General features: G+C 42.4%; 1 protein-coding gene across 1 annotated transcript; it reads right to left on the bottom strand.

The window, feature by feature from the left end:
- Positions 1 to 7623: 7623 nt before the first annotated feature.
- On the bottom strand, positions 7624 to 18617 carry atg10 (ATG10 autophagy related 10 homolog (S. cerevisiae)). Its single transcript, XM_044022536.1, has 7 exons — positions 18298 to 18617; positions 12729 to 12832; positions 12512 to 12652; positions 11916 to 12102; positions 11649 to 11746; positions 11425 to 11522; positions 7624 to 8330 (listed from the first exon to the last, which is right to left on the bottom strand). Exons 1-7 carry the CDS (start codon positions 18314 to 18316, stop codon positions 8207 to 8209), a joined length of 771 nt encoding a protein of 256 aa, XP_043878471.1. The 5' UTR covers positions 18317 to 18617; the 3' UTR covers positions 7624 to 8206.
- Positions 18618 to 18823: the final 206 nt, after the last annotated feature.

Below are 18823 nucleotides of genomic sequence, written 5' to 3'. Positions count from 1 at the left end.
AGCCTATAGCACTTAGACATGATCACATTAACATAGTATTTTAGTGGAAATTCAACAAATGATATTCATCATTTTTTTGTACAAACAAGCCTGAGAACCAGACGCACTCGAAATGCACGAGCAGTGCCTACTTTAAACCACGGACATCGTTTAAATGTAGTTATTTATTTTATTTTTTGAAACACAGCCAAGTAATTATACGTGGAGACCCTTCATTGGCTGTTGTGAAAACCTGGCACTGGATCAAACCTGACAGGCAATCTTCTTTAATGCTGTGAATACTAAATTACAGCCCTGCTACTGAATGTCAAGGTTAATTCTATCATCCAGTGTAATGAAATGATTCCACATGACACCTCCAATTGGTGCCTTTGGGGCCCTGCCCACCAGAGGAGTTCCCTGTCACACTGGTTTTAAAATAGACATGAAATGAAAATGAAACTGGCATGGTGGAATGAAGCAGGAAAATTAAGCCCCGTGTTTGTGTTCATGTTAGGAAATTATGTTTGACATTTTGTCTCAAAGCTACGCATAATCCTCTCTATGCACACACACACACACACACATACTGTATGTTTGTATAACATATAAGTGCATTTAATGTTATTATACATTATTATACATGTGCAAAAGTCTGAATTGGTTATTAGATTTGCTGTTTTAGGTGTGATAGAGGATAAGCGGACTGAAAATCCAAATTGTGTAAAATTGAAAAAGAGGAGGAACCAATTTATATACAAAAAGAAACAAAACCAAGCCAAAGCAAAAAAACACAAGGAGGCAGAGGCTAGCCGGTCTGCAGGCAGAAAAACATGTCAAAGGAACAAAAATACAAGAAGCAAGAGCATCGGTGAATCATGGAAATAGGGATGTTACCACATGGAGGAGACATGGCACACTGGCGAGTGTAGATCCAGAAACCAGAGTCATTCAGTCCAGTTCAGTGTATATGTGCAGGGATTGTCATTAGAGGTGTCTAGAGCGCCCAGCAGTCGCACAGGCCAGGAGAGATTTGCAGCCGTCACTTCCAGGGATAACTACGCATCCACCCTGCAGGAGACCAGTCGAGACCAGAGGAGTGTGAGGCAGAAGCTCCCCCCACCCAGGGTCAGCACGAGGCAGCAGACAACGATAAGACCACAGACAGAGGCCGAGTCACCCCACACCCAGGCGGCTCACAGAGGCTCAGGTCCCCTGTACCCAGAGTGCGCTAGTGTCCCGGGGCGGAGTCCCCCCAGACCGCCCACTGAGGAGGCAGGCCAGAGCCCGCCACAGCCACCGTCACCGCCCACCAGAGACCAACCGCACGCCCCCCATCCCAAGGATGGACAGGCGGAGACCCAAGCCAGGGGTGGGGACAGCAGATGGGCAGACCCCCGAGCCAGTCCAGGGCAGATTCCCCAAGCAGAGGTGGGGCCAGAGGTCCAAGGACTCGCCACTTCCGACTCTGCGGTGCCCCAGCAAACATCCAGGAATGCCAACGCCCACCGTTGACCCCGCCGGGTAAGCAGTCCACTACCCACCACCGCACCTCCAGGGAGGTGTGTCCTGATGGGACACCCCCCAGACCGAGCGAAGGGGACTAGATCCCCCATGTCCAGCAATGTCCCCAGGCCACCAGGGCCGGCCCCACCAAGACCGCCAGCCCCAACACGGCCGAGTAGCAAGCAGGAGTCGGGCACCTGGGAGAGTACTCACCACCACTCACACTCAGAGCCATGTGTAACTGAATCAGTAACATTAATAACATGTGTCATCATCATCATCATCTTCATCAGAACAAGCCTGCACTTTGAGAGCAAAATGATCTGTTGGGATAATGCAGTCAGGAAGGTCTTGAAAAATGCAGTGATCATGGAAAATTATTTTAAATTCCATTCTGGATTATACTAATAAGCAGCAGCTGGTGAAGTTTGTGATGTCTTTCATCGTCTATATTCATTTACATTTTTGAACACCTTTATAAAGTCTGTCCATCTTAAGTCATCCACCGTTACAGAAGTCTGTTACTATATCACTGACATGGCCTTTAGAAATGTAAAGGAATTTAAAGCACATGCATAACCATCCAGGACTATTGTATTGCTAAAACCTGCACAAACCTCAGAAAATTCAGCTGCACTGTAATCAGAATCCCATCAAATGCAAATGTAACCAAATAAATCCAAACCGTTTAGTTTCATTTGTTGATATGAAAGTGGAAGAGATAATTGAACCTTAAATAAGACTAAAACAAAAGCATTGTGGCAGTGATTACCACTGTGCTATCATGCCTACTCTATCTGGTCTCCAGTGAAGGTAAAGAAGAAACACAATATGCATGTATGTAATAAAATGTACAGGTTTTGGTCTCCATGAGGACTGCTGGGCCTATCAAGGTCAGAGTTTACCCCATGTCCTAAAGAGGTCACTAATACAACACATACACACACAGACCTCACTGAGGAGGTGTGTCACATTATTATGACACGCAGTGAATGAAGACGTTGGGCTGTTCAGCCTGCTGACAGACACACTCAGCTGGATTGCCTCGGTTACTCACTGTGTGTGTGTGTGTGTGTGTGTGTGTGTGTGCAGATGTAATGTGCTGCATAAAGCCAAAGGACTGTATCCTGTCACGGTTATCAATTTGCTTTCAGTCACGCAGGTGCTCAATGCTTTTACTCCTCTTTCCACGATAACCGCTATAACTATTGTCTCTGTGTGAGAACACAACATAAAAAGAGATAAAGAAGGTATGACAGACAAAAAGGAAAGATAAAAACACAACAGTATTTCCTTCTGCCTAAATAATCCATTGGTCCTGGTGCATCCATGTGCAGCTTGATTTACTAGTTTACATGTGACGCTGAGAACCACGTTTCCCCTGCCTTAAGAGCTTGAGGCATAGAAATAAATATTAAAAGGAGCTACAGTTTTGAAAAGCATAGTGTTTAAGGCCTTCCCATGCACATGAAACGCGACGAAGCGAAGAAACACATAAACCATGAGTATTATGTCTGTCTCCGACCAGAGCTGACACACAGACACAGACACTGTGCTGTGCATCGCCAACAACACTCGCTCTGATTGGTTAGCTGTTGATTCTTCAGGAAGTTTCTTGGGGAAAATCAAGTCGCAATTTTGCTGTCAATGTGAATGTTGATTGTCACATTTGAGAAATATGGTGCAAATAATTTTGCTTTAACCTTAAACTTTAAGACACAGCTAACGACTAAAACCTAACCACTGTCATGTTAACGCATGTTTCCCAATACACAATACATAACAATAAATACAAGACGATAACATTGTACAAAATATATATTGATAGCCTTACTATTTTATTAAGAACAATAATAATAATGATAGTTTTGCATATGGTCTTATTGCTATTGTTATTATTATGTATATTATATTAATAGTAATAATAATAATAATAAAATAACAATAATAATTGCATATGGTCTTATTGCTATTATTATGTATATTATATTAATAGTAATAATAATAATAATATAATAATAACAATAATATAATAATAACAATAATAATTGCATATGGTCTTATTGCTATTATTATCATTATTTAATTTCATAAAGTGCACATTTTTGTATTATTACAATCATCAAAAAAACATGACTGCATTTGTGAAGTGCTTTAATTAATTAATCACATCCATCACAGGGAATTTGGGGTTCAGTGTTTTTTTTGTCAGGAGTGTGGTACAACCTTGTGAGCCAGTGCGTTTGTTCATTCGTTCCAAGGTCTTTGCTCAACACACAGTGGGGGGTGGAAAGAATCAAGGATGCACACATGTAGTTCAGTCTGTTTGTGTGCATTTAATAACCAACTAACCCCGAATCCACACATGATTCCCGCAGTAATGGTCAGGCTTCATCTTCATTATAATAAATGATAATTGGGACGCTTACATACAGGACAAAGTGTCACGTAATCATAAAAATAAAGGTAATAAAAATAAAAAGACTTGAAGGAGCAGAAAGAGTTGAGGTCACAGATTTGGGTTCATAGCAGTGGGCTGAAGGTTTGCTGATTGCACTTTGTGTATTTTAAGCAGCTCTTTCATGTTTATGTCATTATTTTTACATTGTATTGAGTATGCTGTATTAATGAATAGTTGTTATTATTGGGCCTGATTGTTAGTTTGAGTTACTGCCTAAAAGTTGCCTATACTTCTAACAATCTTTCAAACATGAAGATGCGCCAACTTAGACAGCGTACATACACAGTACATACAAGTAAGAATGTATACATATACAGTATATATTTAAAAACAGCATAAAAAAACCAAATGAAAGATGGACAGGTGTGGTAGGGTAAAGAGGGAGAGTGCTGAGATGGGATCTACGTTCCATCTGTGTTGTTCTATGTCAATTAAAGGTCTTTTTCCATCACCTGTCAGCGCCCCGCAGAGTCAGATATGCTGTTGGCAGCAAGATGTTCTCAGCTGGGTCAAAGTCTCTCCACATGTTTCCTGCATGACATGTCACAGCTTATAGACTGCACAGAGAACTGGTGGCTGTTAGCATCAGAGCGTAAACTATATGAAACTGGAGCTCTGGAGCCACCACTGAGGTCATGGAATACACGCGTCAAGTCAGGCAGAAAGGAACTATAATGGTTTCATGTCAGATGCAGCAATAGTTCAATTTCATGAGCTTACACTGGGACTACATTCATGCTGCGTACTCCCCCAGATACTCCTGCTATCCACATCATCCTCTGTTGTAGAGCCTCCAAAACAGAGACATTTAAAACGACCGCTGACTGATGTGCAGCAGTGTTTGTGTCACATGAGTGTGTGAATGAAAAGACAAGGAAAAAATAGATTGTGAAAACATAAATAAGTGAAATAAATGTATAATAATAAAACATCCTAGGTCTCCTACAGAACTAAGCTAAAGCTTTCTTATTGGCTGCTATTGTATCTTTCTGGGTTTCTTCACTTTTGATTTGTCCGTTTAGTTAAGGTGAAAGTTTGTTGTTGCTATCTAAGGTTACCCTGTCTGCTAAGTTAAGGTTAAAGTTGTTATTGTTGCTGTTTGACTGAGTTTCTATTAAGCCATCTCCACCACCAGGTGTGACATTTCATTGATTACAGGGTGTGGCCAAACACAGCTGTAACCAACCAGCTGGTGTGGAGCTGAAACAATTAATCGATTATTAATCGATTACTAAATGAATTGACAACTATTTTGATAATTGATTAATTGATTCAAAGCTTTTTTCATGATTAAAACAAGATTTCCGATTGTTTAAGCTTTATAAATGTGAGTATTTTCTTCATTTCTTTTCTCTGGATAACAAAGAAATCAACATTTTTTAAGATTTTCTGATATTTTGTGGAGCAAACGATTCACCGATTAATCGAGAAAATTATCGACAAATTCATCGATTATGAAAATAATTGTTAGTTGCAGTTCTACTGGTGTTTTAAAAAGCAGCAATCTGGTTGAAGCTGCAGCCTCTCTAGACAAAGACTCAGGAAGACAAAAACACAGGAGTCTAAGAATGGACAAATGAGGAAAAGTATAGTTCTGCAATTATTTCCATCTTTTCAAACATGAGCACTTTTCCCATTCCTGTTCATGTTTCTTCTCGTCGATATTACAAACCTCACATTCATTACATTACATGTCATTTAGCAGACGCTTTTATCCAAAGTGACTTACAATAAGTGCATTTAAAAATTTGGGTACAAATAAGAGCTATAAGTAAGTAAGAGCTTCAAGTAAAGCAAACTATGAAGTGCTAGTCATAAGTGCGATGTATAAGCAAGTTTTAGTATAAGTATAAGATGTGTTTTTTGGCGGCGGAAGATGTGGAGGCTTTCCACTGTCCGGATGTCGATGGGGAGCTCGTTCCACCATTTAGGAGCGAGGACAGTGAACAGTCGAGTTCTGCGAGTGCCTCTGCGATCCTCTGTGAGGGGGCAGCGAGCTGGTTTGCCGATGCAGAGCGGAGTGGGCGGGCTGGGGTGTAGGTTTTGATCATGTCCTGGATATAGGCTGGACAGGATCCGTTTGTAGCCTGGAACGCAAGCACTAGAGTCTTGAAGCGGATGCGAGCAGCTACAGGAAGCCAGTGAAGGGAGCGGAGGAGCGGTGTAGTGTGGGAGAATTTGGTAAGTTGAAGACCAGTCGAGCTGCTGCATTCTGGATGAGTTGCAGAGGTCGTATGGCACACGCAGGGAGACCAGCCAGGAGGGAGTTGAAGTAATCCAAGTGTGAGATGACAAGAGCCTGGACCAGAACCTGTGCCGCCTTCTGGGTTAGAAGAGGCCATATCCTTCTGATGTTGTGCAACATGTATCTGCAAGATCGAGCTGTTGCAGCAATGTTGGCAGTGAGGGAGAGATGGTCATCACCCAGGTTCTTGCGGTATGAGAAGGAGTTACCACAGAGTTGTCAAGGGTGATGGTTAGGTCTGTGGTGGGAGAGCCCTTTCCTGAGAGAAAAAGAAACTCAGTCTTGTCGAGATTGAGTTTCAGGTGATGGTCAGACATCCACTGAGAGATGTCGGTCAGACAAGCGGAGATCCGTTCTGCTATCTGTGTGTCGGAGCTGGGAAAAGAGAGAATGAGTTGGGTGTCATCGGCGTAGCTGTGATAGGAAAAACCATGAGAGCAAATAACCGAACCAAGAGAGTTGGTGTATAGAGAGAAGAGGAGAGGGCCCAAGACAGAACCCTGAGGGACCCCAGTAGCTAGAGGACAGGGTTCCGACACGGATCCTCTCCAGGTTACTCTGTATGTTCGGTTTTGAAGATAGGACGAGAGTAGGGTAAGTGCAGAGCCTGAGACACCTAGTTCTTGAAGGGAGGAAGTCAGGATCTGGTGGTTGACTGTGTCAAACGCTGCAGAAAGGTCCAAGAGGATGAGCACAGAGGAGAGAGAGACAGCCCTGGCAGTGTGGAGTTGCTCAGTGACAGCAAGAAGTGCAGTTTCGGTCGAGTGACCTGCTTTAAAACCAGACTGAAGAGGATCGAGAAGGTTGTTCCGATGTTAAGAGAGGAGGACAGAGTAGAGAGGAAGGTGTCTGTGGCAGAGTTGGAATGCATGAGGGAGAAGGAGTCAGCTGAAGGAAGTGCTGATTGAAGAGTTGAGGAGAGAGAGGAGGGAGAGAGAGAGCGAATGTTACGACGGACAAATGCAATATCTGATGAGATGAGATCATCAGACTGGGAGAGTGGGAGAGAGTATGAAAGTGGAGTTACCTTGAGGTGGAGCAGTTTCTGGTTAATTCACAGGGCCTCCACTTGTTCCTTATGGCGACTTCAACATCCAGTTGGATGACTTCTCTGACTGACGTCGAAGTCGTTGAGAGCCACGACACGGGCGGCAGACAGGAAATAGAGGAAATGAAAACATCCTGACGACATTCTTTCCTGTCAGTCTCTTCTTTCCACCTCCGCTGCCAATCAATCTATCAGACTAAAATTCAATCCTCCTTCTCTAACCCCCAAAAAACTTTCCTCAATCTTCTCTAACCTCCTCTCTGAAAGAGCAGACAAGGACACACATGGACAATGCACTGTGAACAGAAGAGTGACAGAGAAGTTTGCATGTTTAAAGGAGAGACGAGCAAAATGAACACACGCAAAAAGAGAAGTGCCTGAAAAGGTTGTCGTGTATTTTTATTTTCATGATAAGTGAATCTTTTAAAATAATGGTATCAGGCATGAGAATGGTGCTTTGGCGTGTCCTAGTGGTGATACGCGGCTATGCAGTTACATGAGAGGAGCCTGAGAAAGAAAGTTCAAATGCAAATGAAAAGTTCAGTGAGCCATGAAGATGTGCAAAAAAAGAACAACACATGGACAAAGAAGTGCAGAAAACACAAGCACACCTGGAAAACCACACTGCCGCATGCAGCGTCACGCACAGCTGAGGGGGAAAGTACGACAGACAGAGGAGTCTGATTTTCAAATAACATGTCCACTTCAAAAAGACAAAACTGTACGAATTTAAAAAAAAGTGAGATAAACTGCTGATCTCAAAAACAAAAACTGTGCATGATAACCTTAAGGAGTAAGCGCTGAAGCTTAACCGTACTACTCTCGACCGCTCAGGTAGCGCGCCGTCTCAGAGGTCAAAGGTTGGTGACCCCTATTCTGGACACTTTTGCAGTTGTAGTTGATCGTCGAGAATCCGCGTGGAGACTCGTCTGTGAAGCTGAGGCACACAGACAGAGCAGCTGCAGCCTCAGTCTGGCTCGGTGCTGCTGGGTCCAGCTGCAGACTGGAGCTGTGTGTGGTACTTCAGAGGGACGTCAAGACCCAGCAGAGGACCCACCACACTGAGCCAGGTCAGCACATAGTTCACCGGCCTACAGACACACAAACACAAACACAAACATGAGTATGAGGCAGTCATGGGCAAACAACCACAGACTGTGTGGTCACTTCGGGATGTGGTCCTGGATAGAGTCTAGACACATGCTGAGCACTGTGGTCGTTGACCTGCAGGAGCAGCGTGGCAAAATCAAACAGCACAGGTGAGTGACGTCCTCTACGGCAGTGACCCTTGACCTGGGGGTCAGGGGTCATTGGATAATGTTTCAGGGTCGCCAGATTTTTGAAATTAATGAATGAAACTGTGTGTACCACTGATGAAATCTGCCTGTTATCAAGTAAGTTTGAGTCAAACTCTGGGTTCTCATGAGTTATCAGAGGTCTGTATATACTGTATAAATACAATATATACAGTATAAATACAGTAAAAATACAGCATAGATACAGTATACATACTGCAGGAATAAATCTTGTGACAGTGCAGAGGTTTATTGAAACAATGCCGTAATCAAAGCCAAACGCGGTCCAACCAAATATTAGAGTGTGAGCCTTTATTTTTGCTCAGGCTGTGTACATATTCCGTGTGGATGGAAACATTTCTTGAAAGAACGCCTCATTTCCTGGAATCTTTTTTCAAAATGGCATAGAACAGGATTGTTTGTATTTCATGCCAAGTCTTGTTGTTTTGTCACACAACACAACACAATTATTTTATTTACATGTCACTATGGATTTAATTCAATTAAAATTGAAAATGGAACTACATTACATTACATTACATGTCATTTAGCAGACGCTTTTATCCAAAGCGACTTACAAAAGTGCATTTAAACATTTGGGTACAAATAAGAGCTAGAAGTAAGTAAGAGCTTCAAGTAGAACAAACTATGAAGTGCTAGTCATAAGTGTTTTTCTTGTCGTCTTATTCGAGGTAGAGTCGGAAGAAATGTGTTTTTAGTCGACAGTGGAAGATGTGGAGGCTTTCAGCTGTCCGGATGTCGATGGGGAGATCGTTCCACCATTTGGGAGCGAGGACAGTGAACAGTCTCGAGTTCTGCGAGTGTCTCTGCGATCCTCTCAGTGAGGGGGCAGCGAGCCGGTTTGTCGATGCAGAGTGGAGTGGGCGGGCTGGGGTGTAGGTTTTGATCATGTCCTGGATGTAGGCTGGACAGGATCCGTTTGTAGCATGGAACGCAAGCACTAGAGTCTTGAAGCGGATGCGAGCAGCTACAGGAAGCCAGTGAAGGGAGCGGAGGAGCGGTGTAGTGTGGGAGAATTTGGTAAGTTGAAGACCAGTCGAGCTGCTGCATTCTGGATGAGTTGCAGAGGTCGTATGGCGCATGCAGGAAGACCAGCCAGGAGGGAGTTGCAGTAATCCAAGCGTGAGATGACTAAAAAATGATATTCTACATCAAGACATGAAGAAACATGTATCAAATGTTTAACTACTTTGCATCACCCGTGAATCACTTAACTCATATTTAGTTGTTTCAGAGAAATGCTTCACATCTGTGAACAGGTGTTCCAGCCCAGGACGATTTGACGTCATCCCACGATTCCTCTGCACGTGTGTCTGGTTTTCTTTCCATTTTAAAGCATTGGAGATGATTTTGGCCGAGCAGCATCACTTTCTGCACTTCTTTAAATGTTTCCCCCTCTCCAACCAGTGTTTAAAACAAAGCATGCTGTTCTTCAATTCTTCTTCAGTTTCTTCATTATTCCACTACGCTGCTCAGGAGCATGCGTCTTGTGTTGTTGGGTCTGTTGGTTTTCTTTGACTCTTCTGCACCGACTGCTAAATGATTTGCCATGTCATAACATCCTTTCTACCAAAAACAGTGACTGAGCTGGTCAGACATGTTGGACTGCGATTCTTTTGAACACAACCTGGTTGTGTTTGATCGACTGGTGTTTGGTGAACATAAGAAAGGTTTTTATGAGCTTTTAGCTGTGAGTTGTGAGTATGCAGCATGTCTGTGTTTATTAAAGTTAGACATGGCTTTGCGACGCGTCTGTTGCCCCCTGGTACCGGCAGAGGTTAAGAATCATCGGGATTTCAATGAGAGAAATATCTGACATTTCAGCTTGACCTGATCCGACTGCCACCACTCACTCGTAATCAGTGTTGGGGAGTAACGAATTACATGTAATGACGTTACGTAATTTATTATAAAATGTACGTAATTGTAATCCGTTACATTACAGGGAGAAAATGTGTCATTAAATTACAGTTTTGTTTTTGGAAATTTCCATGATTACAATTTTAATTACATTTTTAAAAATCGCCACAAAAGCTCAGATTTATTGAAGTTTTTTTTTCGCATCAACTTCCTCCTTCTGAAGCCGACACTTGTGATTGGCTCTCTCTGGTCATGTGACATTCTGCCGCTCTCTGACTCAGTACCACAGTCAGCAGCAACAATATCAGAGACGCAGATGTTCCTGGGTTAGAAATAAAAAAACACTTCACACAGACGGAAGAGTACAATGTGAAGAGTGTTTGTCGGCAGTGAAGGCGTCAACGTGGAACCTGAGGATTTATCAAAAGCTACGTCGCCTACTGGCCTAAAGCTGTAACTGCAAGCACTCACAGACAATAACATGGGGAAGTGTTTTCATGCCTCGCAGGTTCATTGATGAAGACAAAGCTTTAGTTTCATATAATTTCTGATGTGACAACAGTGTACAATGAAGTCAGTAGCCTAACCATTAGTCTCAAACATGAGATCGTTTTTACAAATATGACCTCAAGTTAGACTCACTTTTGAACGGTTTCATCTTTATAATATATTTAAAGTATAGAACATTAATAACAATAATCACTTATCTGGGTTGTCATATGAAGCGCTGTTGTCTAAATTGTGCTAATTTGTCATCAGTTGTACACATATAATGCAACAAACACATTTGATTATTTATCTACATTTCATCATGTTTCGTTATTTGTGTAAAGTACAAATATGTGGTTCATTCCAAAATAACGATCTATGGTTTTAATCCACTTTTAAATGAATCAAAATGTAATGAGTTATATTACTTTGAGAAAGTCATTGAAATAGTTACACTACTGTTACATTTTCAACAGGGTAACTTTGTAATGTAAGTTTGTCAACGCAGGAATGAGTGTACCTGTGCTGCTCATGAGCTGCCTGCACCACAGGCCTCATGAACTCCTCTGTCCTACAGGGGTGGAGCATGAAGAAAGGCTGACCCAGCAGAGGATGCTCCTGACACACACACACACACACACACACACACACACACACACACCAGAGATCAGTGGGGAACAGAACATCAACAGGATAAAATGTATTATAGATAATACTGTACGACAAGATCTTTCCATGTTTCACCTGCTGACTGATTGTATTGAGAGGACTGTTTTGTAGTTGGAGTCTGAAGTTTGGATGAACAGAGCGCCACACGTCCTCTAATGATAGGCTCCTCCCCTCTGTGACAGGTGAGGAAAAAGCATCAGCAAATGATCAAACAAGGTACTTTTACAACATAAACTCCAAAGACACAGTTGAAGTAGTGTTCGTAGTCGGGCCTGTGTGTGTATATGTTCACATGTCTAATGTTAAGACTTGGTTTTAGGGTCAGGGTTATGTGAGACTCACCCAGCGTGAAAACTCTAAAATAGAGCACAGGGTTCCTGTAGCTGCAGGAGTACAGGATGTGATACTCGTACTGAAGCACTTGGATGCTGTCTTCAGACACTGTGCAGATCCCATCATCATCATCATCATCATCATCATTCATTTCACTTGAGACGCTGTCAGCATCACATGGGGCAACATGAGCAGACTGCGAGGAAAGGGACAGCAGAGGTCACTTGGTTTGACGCCATCATCTGGATCAAATCATGGTGCTGATACTAAGGCAGAGCAACAGGGCTTATCAATAATATCTAGATATTTTTAGGCTATATTCTGATACGCAATATATTGGGATATGAAGCTGCACACAGGCTGTCTCTCTTCTCCAGGCTGGTGAAGACCATTTATTCATGAAAACACAGAGAAAACACTGAATGAGAAGGGATGTCTGCACATTACACACACAAATACATGGTCTCATGTTTCCGACGATTCCACAACTGCAGCAGATGGAAGGTTTAGCAAAACATGCTACATATTTATCCCTTTAGAAAGGTAAGTGTCTAATTGCAATGTATGTAAATGAACATTATAGAATCAAACGCTCAGTTCTTTACCTTTTTCTGTGGATAAAACTGGGAGTGACCGGAACCATGTGACCCAGGGTCTGAACTGGAAGCTGCTTGGTCCCATACTGGACTCAACTTAATAACAACTGATCGGACCTGAGTCTTCTTTAAGTAGCCCTCCTGTGAACCCTGAACTCAGATCAGAAACTCCCGTTAACAACATTCAGCATGCAGCGGGCTCTGTCTGCATCAAATATGTCCTCACCTGGAGGGGCACCCAGCTCCAGCTGTCTCTCAGCTGCTGTGACTGCTGCACCAGGAGCTGGCAGCAGTGATAAAAGGTTTCCTCCAGCATGCCAAAGCTCATCTCTGCAAAAAAAACATGGTGGAGATGAAGACTATTAATACAGTCCAATCCAATCCAACTTTATTTATAAAGCACTTTAAAAAACAACAACGGCTGAAACAAAGTGCTGTACGACAGAGATAAATAACATAAATATGACAAATCATAGGCCTAGACAAAAAACAATAAAAAAAATAAAATACTGTAGACAGTATTAATAAAAACACAAATGAAAAAGTCATACAATAAAACTATAAATCGATAAAAACCAACGTCTCATACTGGGTTGAAAGCCAAGGAGTAAAAATGTGTTTTAAAAGTGGACAGTGAAGGGGCGTGTCTAACATGCTGTGGAAGACTGTTCCACAGTCTCAGCACAGCAACCGAAAAAGCTCTGTCCCCTCTGAACATCTGTTCAGCAGCTGATCAGCTGACCTCAGACACCGGGCAGGAGCGTAAGGATGAAGCAGCTCAGAGAGGTACGGCGGGTAGGGTGACCACCTCCAGTCAGACAAAATGTGGGACAAGTAGCATGGTAAAGTGGGACAATGAGGGACAGGCGAAATAACTTTAAACTTAAGATATATTGTCTATCTAATTTACCAAGAAACATTTTTTAAACCCTCCGAACAAAAGATTAAGACACTACCTGACCCAAAATATATCCCAAAGTTTCTACAGCTTATGGCATAGGCCTATAAAAGACAAAACACCTCGTATTGGGACTATCAAATTAGTCCCAAAACTGTCCAAAGGACCAGGCATTATGCAACTAAAAGAATGCTCTCAGTGAATCAAATTCACCTTAAAATAAAAGAGAGAATGGCTCTCTGGGATAAAAAAAATCAAGCAGACACATATTTCGCCTCAGTGTCAACACAATCCAGATTGTAGCAGGCCAATAGCATTCCCCAGCACCATGGATAGCACTTTTCTGAAACTCATGGGTAGCAGCAAACCAACCAAATAAAAACCAATCTACTGTAGCAAGAGAAGCACAAATGTATATTTGAAATTGTACACATTTACGAATGTTCATTTGACCTTAATTGTTGTTCTTCTTGAATTTATACTTTTTGTCTGACCGTACTGCATCCAGGAGAGTTTTCTCTTTCAATGCATAGCTGTAGAACTCTGTGCAGCTACATCCAAAGTTGCTCTTGACTTGAATCTCACTCTTGATAAAATCCACAGAGCACCGGTTTCGTTGGTCAGTCCATGCTGCAGTCATCAGTGAAAACACTCTTTCCACATGTGCATTTGTCACAGGGATGCTAAAGAGAAAGGATCCAAGTACAGTTAAATTTGATTTGTTTGTACCTTGGAGCAAAGTTGACCACTGTTCTCTTTACAACCTCCCTCCTGCTTATCTCTCACCTGGAGGATCTTCACCACATCACAGAGATGGGAGGATGTGAATTCACTCTTAAGTCCTAACAATCAGTCACATGCTTGTGAAAGTTGCTGTCTGAGAAGTCATACCATTTGTCAAGGTAGTTGAGTGAAGTACTGTAGAAATTAGAGAAGTCCTGCTTGATTGCTATTGCTTCACAGTCTGGAAACTGTAGGAGACGTGCACTGGTTTCAACTCCAAAAAAGGAGTCTGGCTGGCCAGAAAGTAGGCCTTCACTGCAGGCCAGCTGACATGAAGCCTTGAGACAGCAGGCCATATACTTAGCCATCTTGTAGGTACATGCCTCAGTACAGCATGATAGTCTTGAGCCACAAATTCAAACAATGATTTCAGTTCTTCAGTGCGCTTTGCAGATGATGAGTCTGTAAATCTTGTTAGTTGTACATTCGATGTCTCCAGCATATTTCGCACAATTATGCACGACATGAGCCATACAATTAGCCTTGATAACGCCAGCATTGTCTGCCTTCAGCTTCTGATAAACAGATTTGAACTTTTCATAATTCACACTAGCGTTATGAGCAGTGTAAGCAGAGATCATCTCCAGTCTTCGGCCATTCTCTTTCAGTTCGTTAGTAATCTGGCGGTGAATTGATTCTGACGTCTCTGCGCTATCCTCGTAAAAATCAACAACGCTCTTCTTTAACCCAGGGGTGCCCAACCTTTTTTGACCCATGATCTGCTTTTCAAGTAGCCAACCTCCCGAGATCTACCTGTCCAGTGTCAACATTGCAAACCCACACACATCGTTTCCAGCATGCAGTAACTAACCTCTGTCACACCCTGACTCTAAAGGCATGACAAGTATGTGAGATACACCACTTAACGAAGTCATTTATTGAACAAAAGTCAAATTACGAAATATTTACTATATAATTACTATATGTAATACTACTATATAAATATAGTGGGAATATCAGTGCAGTCAGTAGTGTAAGGTGTGCATGAGGGATAATGTGTGTGCAACTGACCTTAATATCAACCAAACAGAATAATAAAACATATACAAAACAGGTAGATACAAAATATACAGGGACTTCCTGTCCCTCTCTTTCTCTGTCTCTGGCTGTCCCTCTCTCTCTCTCTGTCTCTGCCTGTCCCTCTCTCTCTCTCTGTCTGTCTCTCTCTCTCTCTCTCTCTCTGTCTCTGTCTGTCTGTCTCTCTCTCTCTCTGTCTCTCTGCCTGTCCCTCTCTCTCTCTGTCTCTGTCTGTCTCTCTCTCTCTCTCTCTCTCTCTGTCTCTCCTGTCTCTCCTCTCTCTCTCTCTGCCTGTCCCTCTCTCTCTCTCTCTCTGTCTGTCTCTGCCTGTCCCTCTCCCTCTCTCTCTGTCTGTCCCTCTCTCTCTCTCTGTCTCTGTCTGTCCCTCTCTCTCTGTCTGTCTCTGCTTGTCGGGAGAGTTGCACTTCTTTAATGGCCTTCACGATCTCTGTTTTATTTTTAAAGTTGGCAAAAAGACTATCTGCTGCCTCGAGAAAGGCTTCCTTCACCATATCGCCGTCTTTGAATGGCTTCTTGTGCTTAGCAAGGATGTGACTGACGCGATAGGAAGCAATAGTTGCAGCCTTACCCTGGGTCTTCGGCTTGGTGAAGATTGACTGCCGTGCGACAAGCTGTGTTTTCAAGTTCCGGACTTTTGTGGCGCGTAAAGGCGTTTTTGTAGGGAAATCCCTCTTGTAGCTCCCGTGTACTGTTTTAAAAAGCCGCTCCAGGTTCCCTTTCTTTGCCAACGCCGCATAACACACCCAAAACATTTTTTTTTATTTATTCCAACACCCCTCGCGGTCAACTTGGGATCAGTCTGAGATCTACCAGTAGACCGCGATCGACTGGTTGGGCACTCCTGCTTTAACCCAAGCTCTGGGGTCAAGTATCTCACTGCCAGGGGGAAAAGCTTGGTGCTGCCGTGGTTAGAAGCATCAGACGCCACTGAAAAAAACGGTGTGCGCGTTCCACCCACGAGCATAGGTGATGTCAGTTCTTCTATACATTTTTCCACTAAAACTGGAGCAAGGACAGTGTGGCCACAGCTGCTTAACCTGACTGAACAGCGCGCTCTCCAATTTGAGATTGTCGACCATGTTGAGGAGGAGTTTGTGCACCAGTCAACAGTTTGATTGACGTACGACTACCGCTTTTATTGCTCTCCTCTGAACTATTAGACATACGTTAACAGTACGCCTAATGGACATATCTGTGTATTTATTTTCAACTAGGCAGGGTCGAATGAAAAAGCGGGACAGATACTCAATTTGCGTACAGTATAACGTAAAGCGGGACAGGTGGTCACCCTAACGACGGGGCAAGACCATTTAAAGATTTAAAAACAAATAAAATGATTTTAAAAGTGAACTCTAAAATGCACAGGCAGCCATTGGAGTGAGGCTTAAATAGGCGTTATGTGTTATGTGTGTACAGGGGCAAAAACATCGTGCTTAATTAGTTATAGTTACTCACTACTTGTTCCCAAAAGTAACTGAGTTAGTAACTGAATTACTCTATAATAAAAGAAACTCGTTACCAGGGAAAGTAACTATTTGCGTTACTGTTAAAAAAAAAGTTGCTATATGTCAAAGAATTTGGATTTTTTGTGTAGTTTTCACAAGTCAGTTGAAATGTGTAGAACAGACAGATGTTTGTACATAATTTTCTATAGTTATTGCACGTCGACAGACAGCAAGATGTTTATCCTGCACTTCAAGTATCATCTTTGTAAGAAAAGTAAACAGTTACACCATATAAAGTGCATTTAACTCTAGCAAATTAAATCAAACACTCTCAACCTGAGACAACAAAAGTAAACTTTTAAACAACAAAAAAGTGTGTTTAGCTCTGTAGTCTTATTCTTAATTAAATAAATCAAACTCTCAATAATCTGTGTTTTTGGCAACTAACTTTGTAGATGTGTGTGCCATTGTGAGATGCTTCATTAAATTAGAATTGCTTACAACGGAGTTTTTGCTCACATAATGTACACATTACATGTACGTTCTTGCCTTTGATCACAATGAACTTGAAGTGATTTTATCGCCATAAACAATGAAAATGGCAACTTTACATCGGAATCCTGACTCACCATCTCTGCTGCTTCATCGATTCTCTGTTTAGCTGTTGTGTGTGTGTGTGTGGCGCGTATGCTGGAATGCGTGAAACGTTACTCTGCCTTGGTCAATCATAATCGCTTACCTCATTATTAACCCGCCTCCTCACTAGCTGTGAGCCAGAGGTGCGTTGGGATTACACAGTTTATTCAATCAATGCATAGTAGCGCACCGCATTTTACTTCCAGTAACGTTAACGGCGCTGTAACGACGGGAAAAGTAATTAGTTAGATTACCCCGTTACTGAAAAAATAACGCCGTTACCTAACGCCGTTATTCCAAACACTGCCTGCAAGTAATCACATTCATCATCAGGATGTTCCAACATAAATTCCAAACTGTACACATAAAATATTACAATTAGTACAAATAATAAAGTAAAATCAGACATACGTAGGCTACACACATGTAGCTAGCAATACAATTGGATCCAAACCAAAAATAATATTATACAGCAACAGAAAAATACCTCGTTGGCTGAATGCCACACATGAGGGGGCGGTGCTCTATCCAGTTCTTATAATACATCCATGGTCAATTTCCGTCAGGAAGAACCGGAAGTGAGTAACCAAACTACGTCTCCACAATAAGGCGAGACCAGGGTTGTAGATAATGTACATCAGAATAATCACATAAATAAAATCATGCGTCACTCAGTAGGTTTGTAAATAACATGTCAGGTGATTTTCTCTCTCTCTCTCGATATAAGGAAACATGTTAAATTCAAATACTGGCCAAAACATGGATCAAATGATTACTTGATTCACTGGGGAAAACAAATAGTAAATGGTCTGTATTATATTGCGCTTTTCTAGTCTTGGTGATACACTACACTGCAGTTTTGCCAATCACCCATTCACTCACACATTCATACAGCGCATCTATGTGCAGAGGGGGCGGAGCTCTATCGAGTTGTGATAATACATCCACGGTCACGTGGTCACTCTCCATGTAACTGGAACCTTTTCAGACTTTACCTGCGTGCTTTCCGGTCATCTCCTGAAACACCTTCCGCTGAATCCCGCAGCTTCCACAAACACTGGGCGGATCTCACATCCACATCCGGTGCTTCTTCCTCTGTCTGTCTGTCCGTCCGTCCGTGTCGCTTTGCTATCATGACAACAGTCAGTGTCGCTTTGATGTGTCACCGTGTCATGCACGTGACACCGAGTCTGCTGGAGCCCTGGATGCGGGTACTGCACGAGCAGGAATCATGGATGAATACCCTTCATGGCTCTTCTGTCAGACGGATGTTGTCTTCCGTGTCGTCGTCATGTGACCACTGCGGACACGTTTTCTCTTTTTCTTTTTTAGGTTTTATGGCGGTTGGCAAACAACGATTTGGTGCATTACCGCCACCATCTGGTATGGAGTGTGGATCAAAATGTTGATCTAAATGTACTATTACTGCAATGGTGGTAATAATAATAATGATGATAATAATAAAATACTACTACTACTACTACTACTAACAATAATGATAATAATAACAATGACAATAAT

The sequence above is a fragment of the Solea senegalensis genome, linkage group LG1 (genome assembly GCF_019176455.1).
Source record: "Solea senegalensis isolate Sse05_10M linkage group LG1, IFAPA_SoseM_1, whole genome shotgun sequence".
Classification (NCBI taxonomy): domain Eukaryota; kingdom Metazoa; phylum Chordata; class Actinopteri; order Pleuronectiformes; family Soleidae; genus Solea; species Solea senegalensis.
This window is presented reverse-complemented; position numbering and strand designations above follow the sequence as displayed.

What these genes read in the sequence shown, in the direction of transcription:
- atg10 (XM_044022536.1), bottom strand. An exon ending in TCAATACAATCAGTCAGCAG is followed by an intron (nt 11,523 to 11,648) that starts GTGAAACATGGA and finishes TGTGTGTGTCAG; the next exon opens with GAGCATCCTCTGCTGGGTCA. An exon ending in GCAGCTCATGAGCAGCACAG is followed by an intron (nt 8,331 to 11,424) that starts GTACACTCATTC and finishes GTGTGTCTGTAG; the next exon opens with GCCGGTGAACTATGTGCTGA.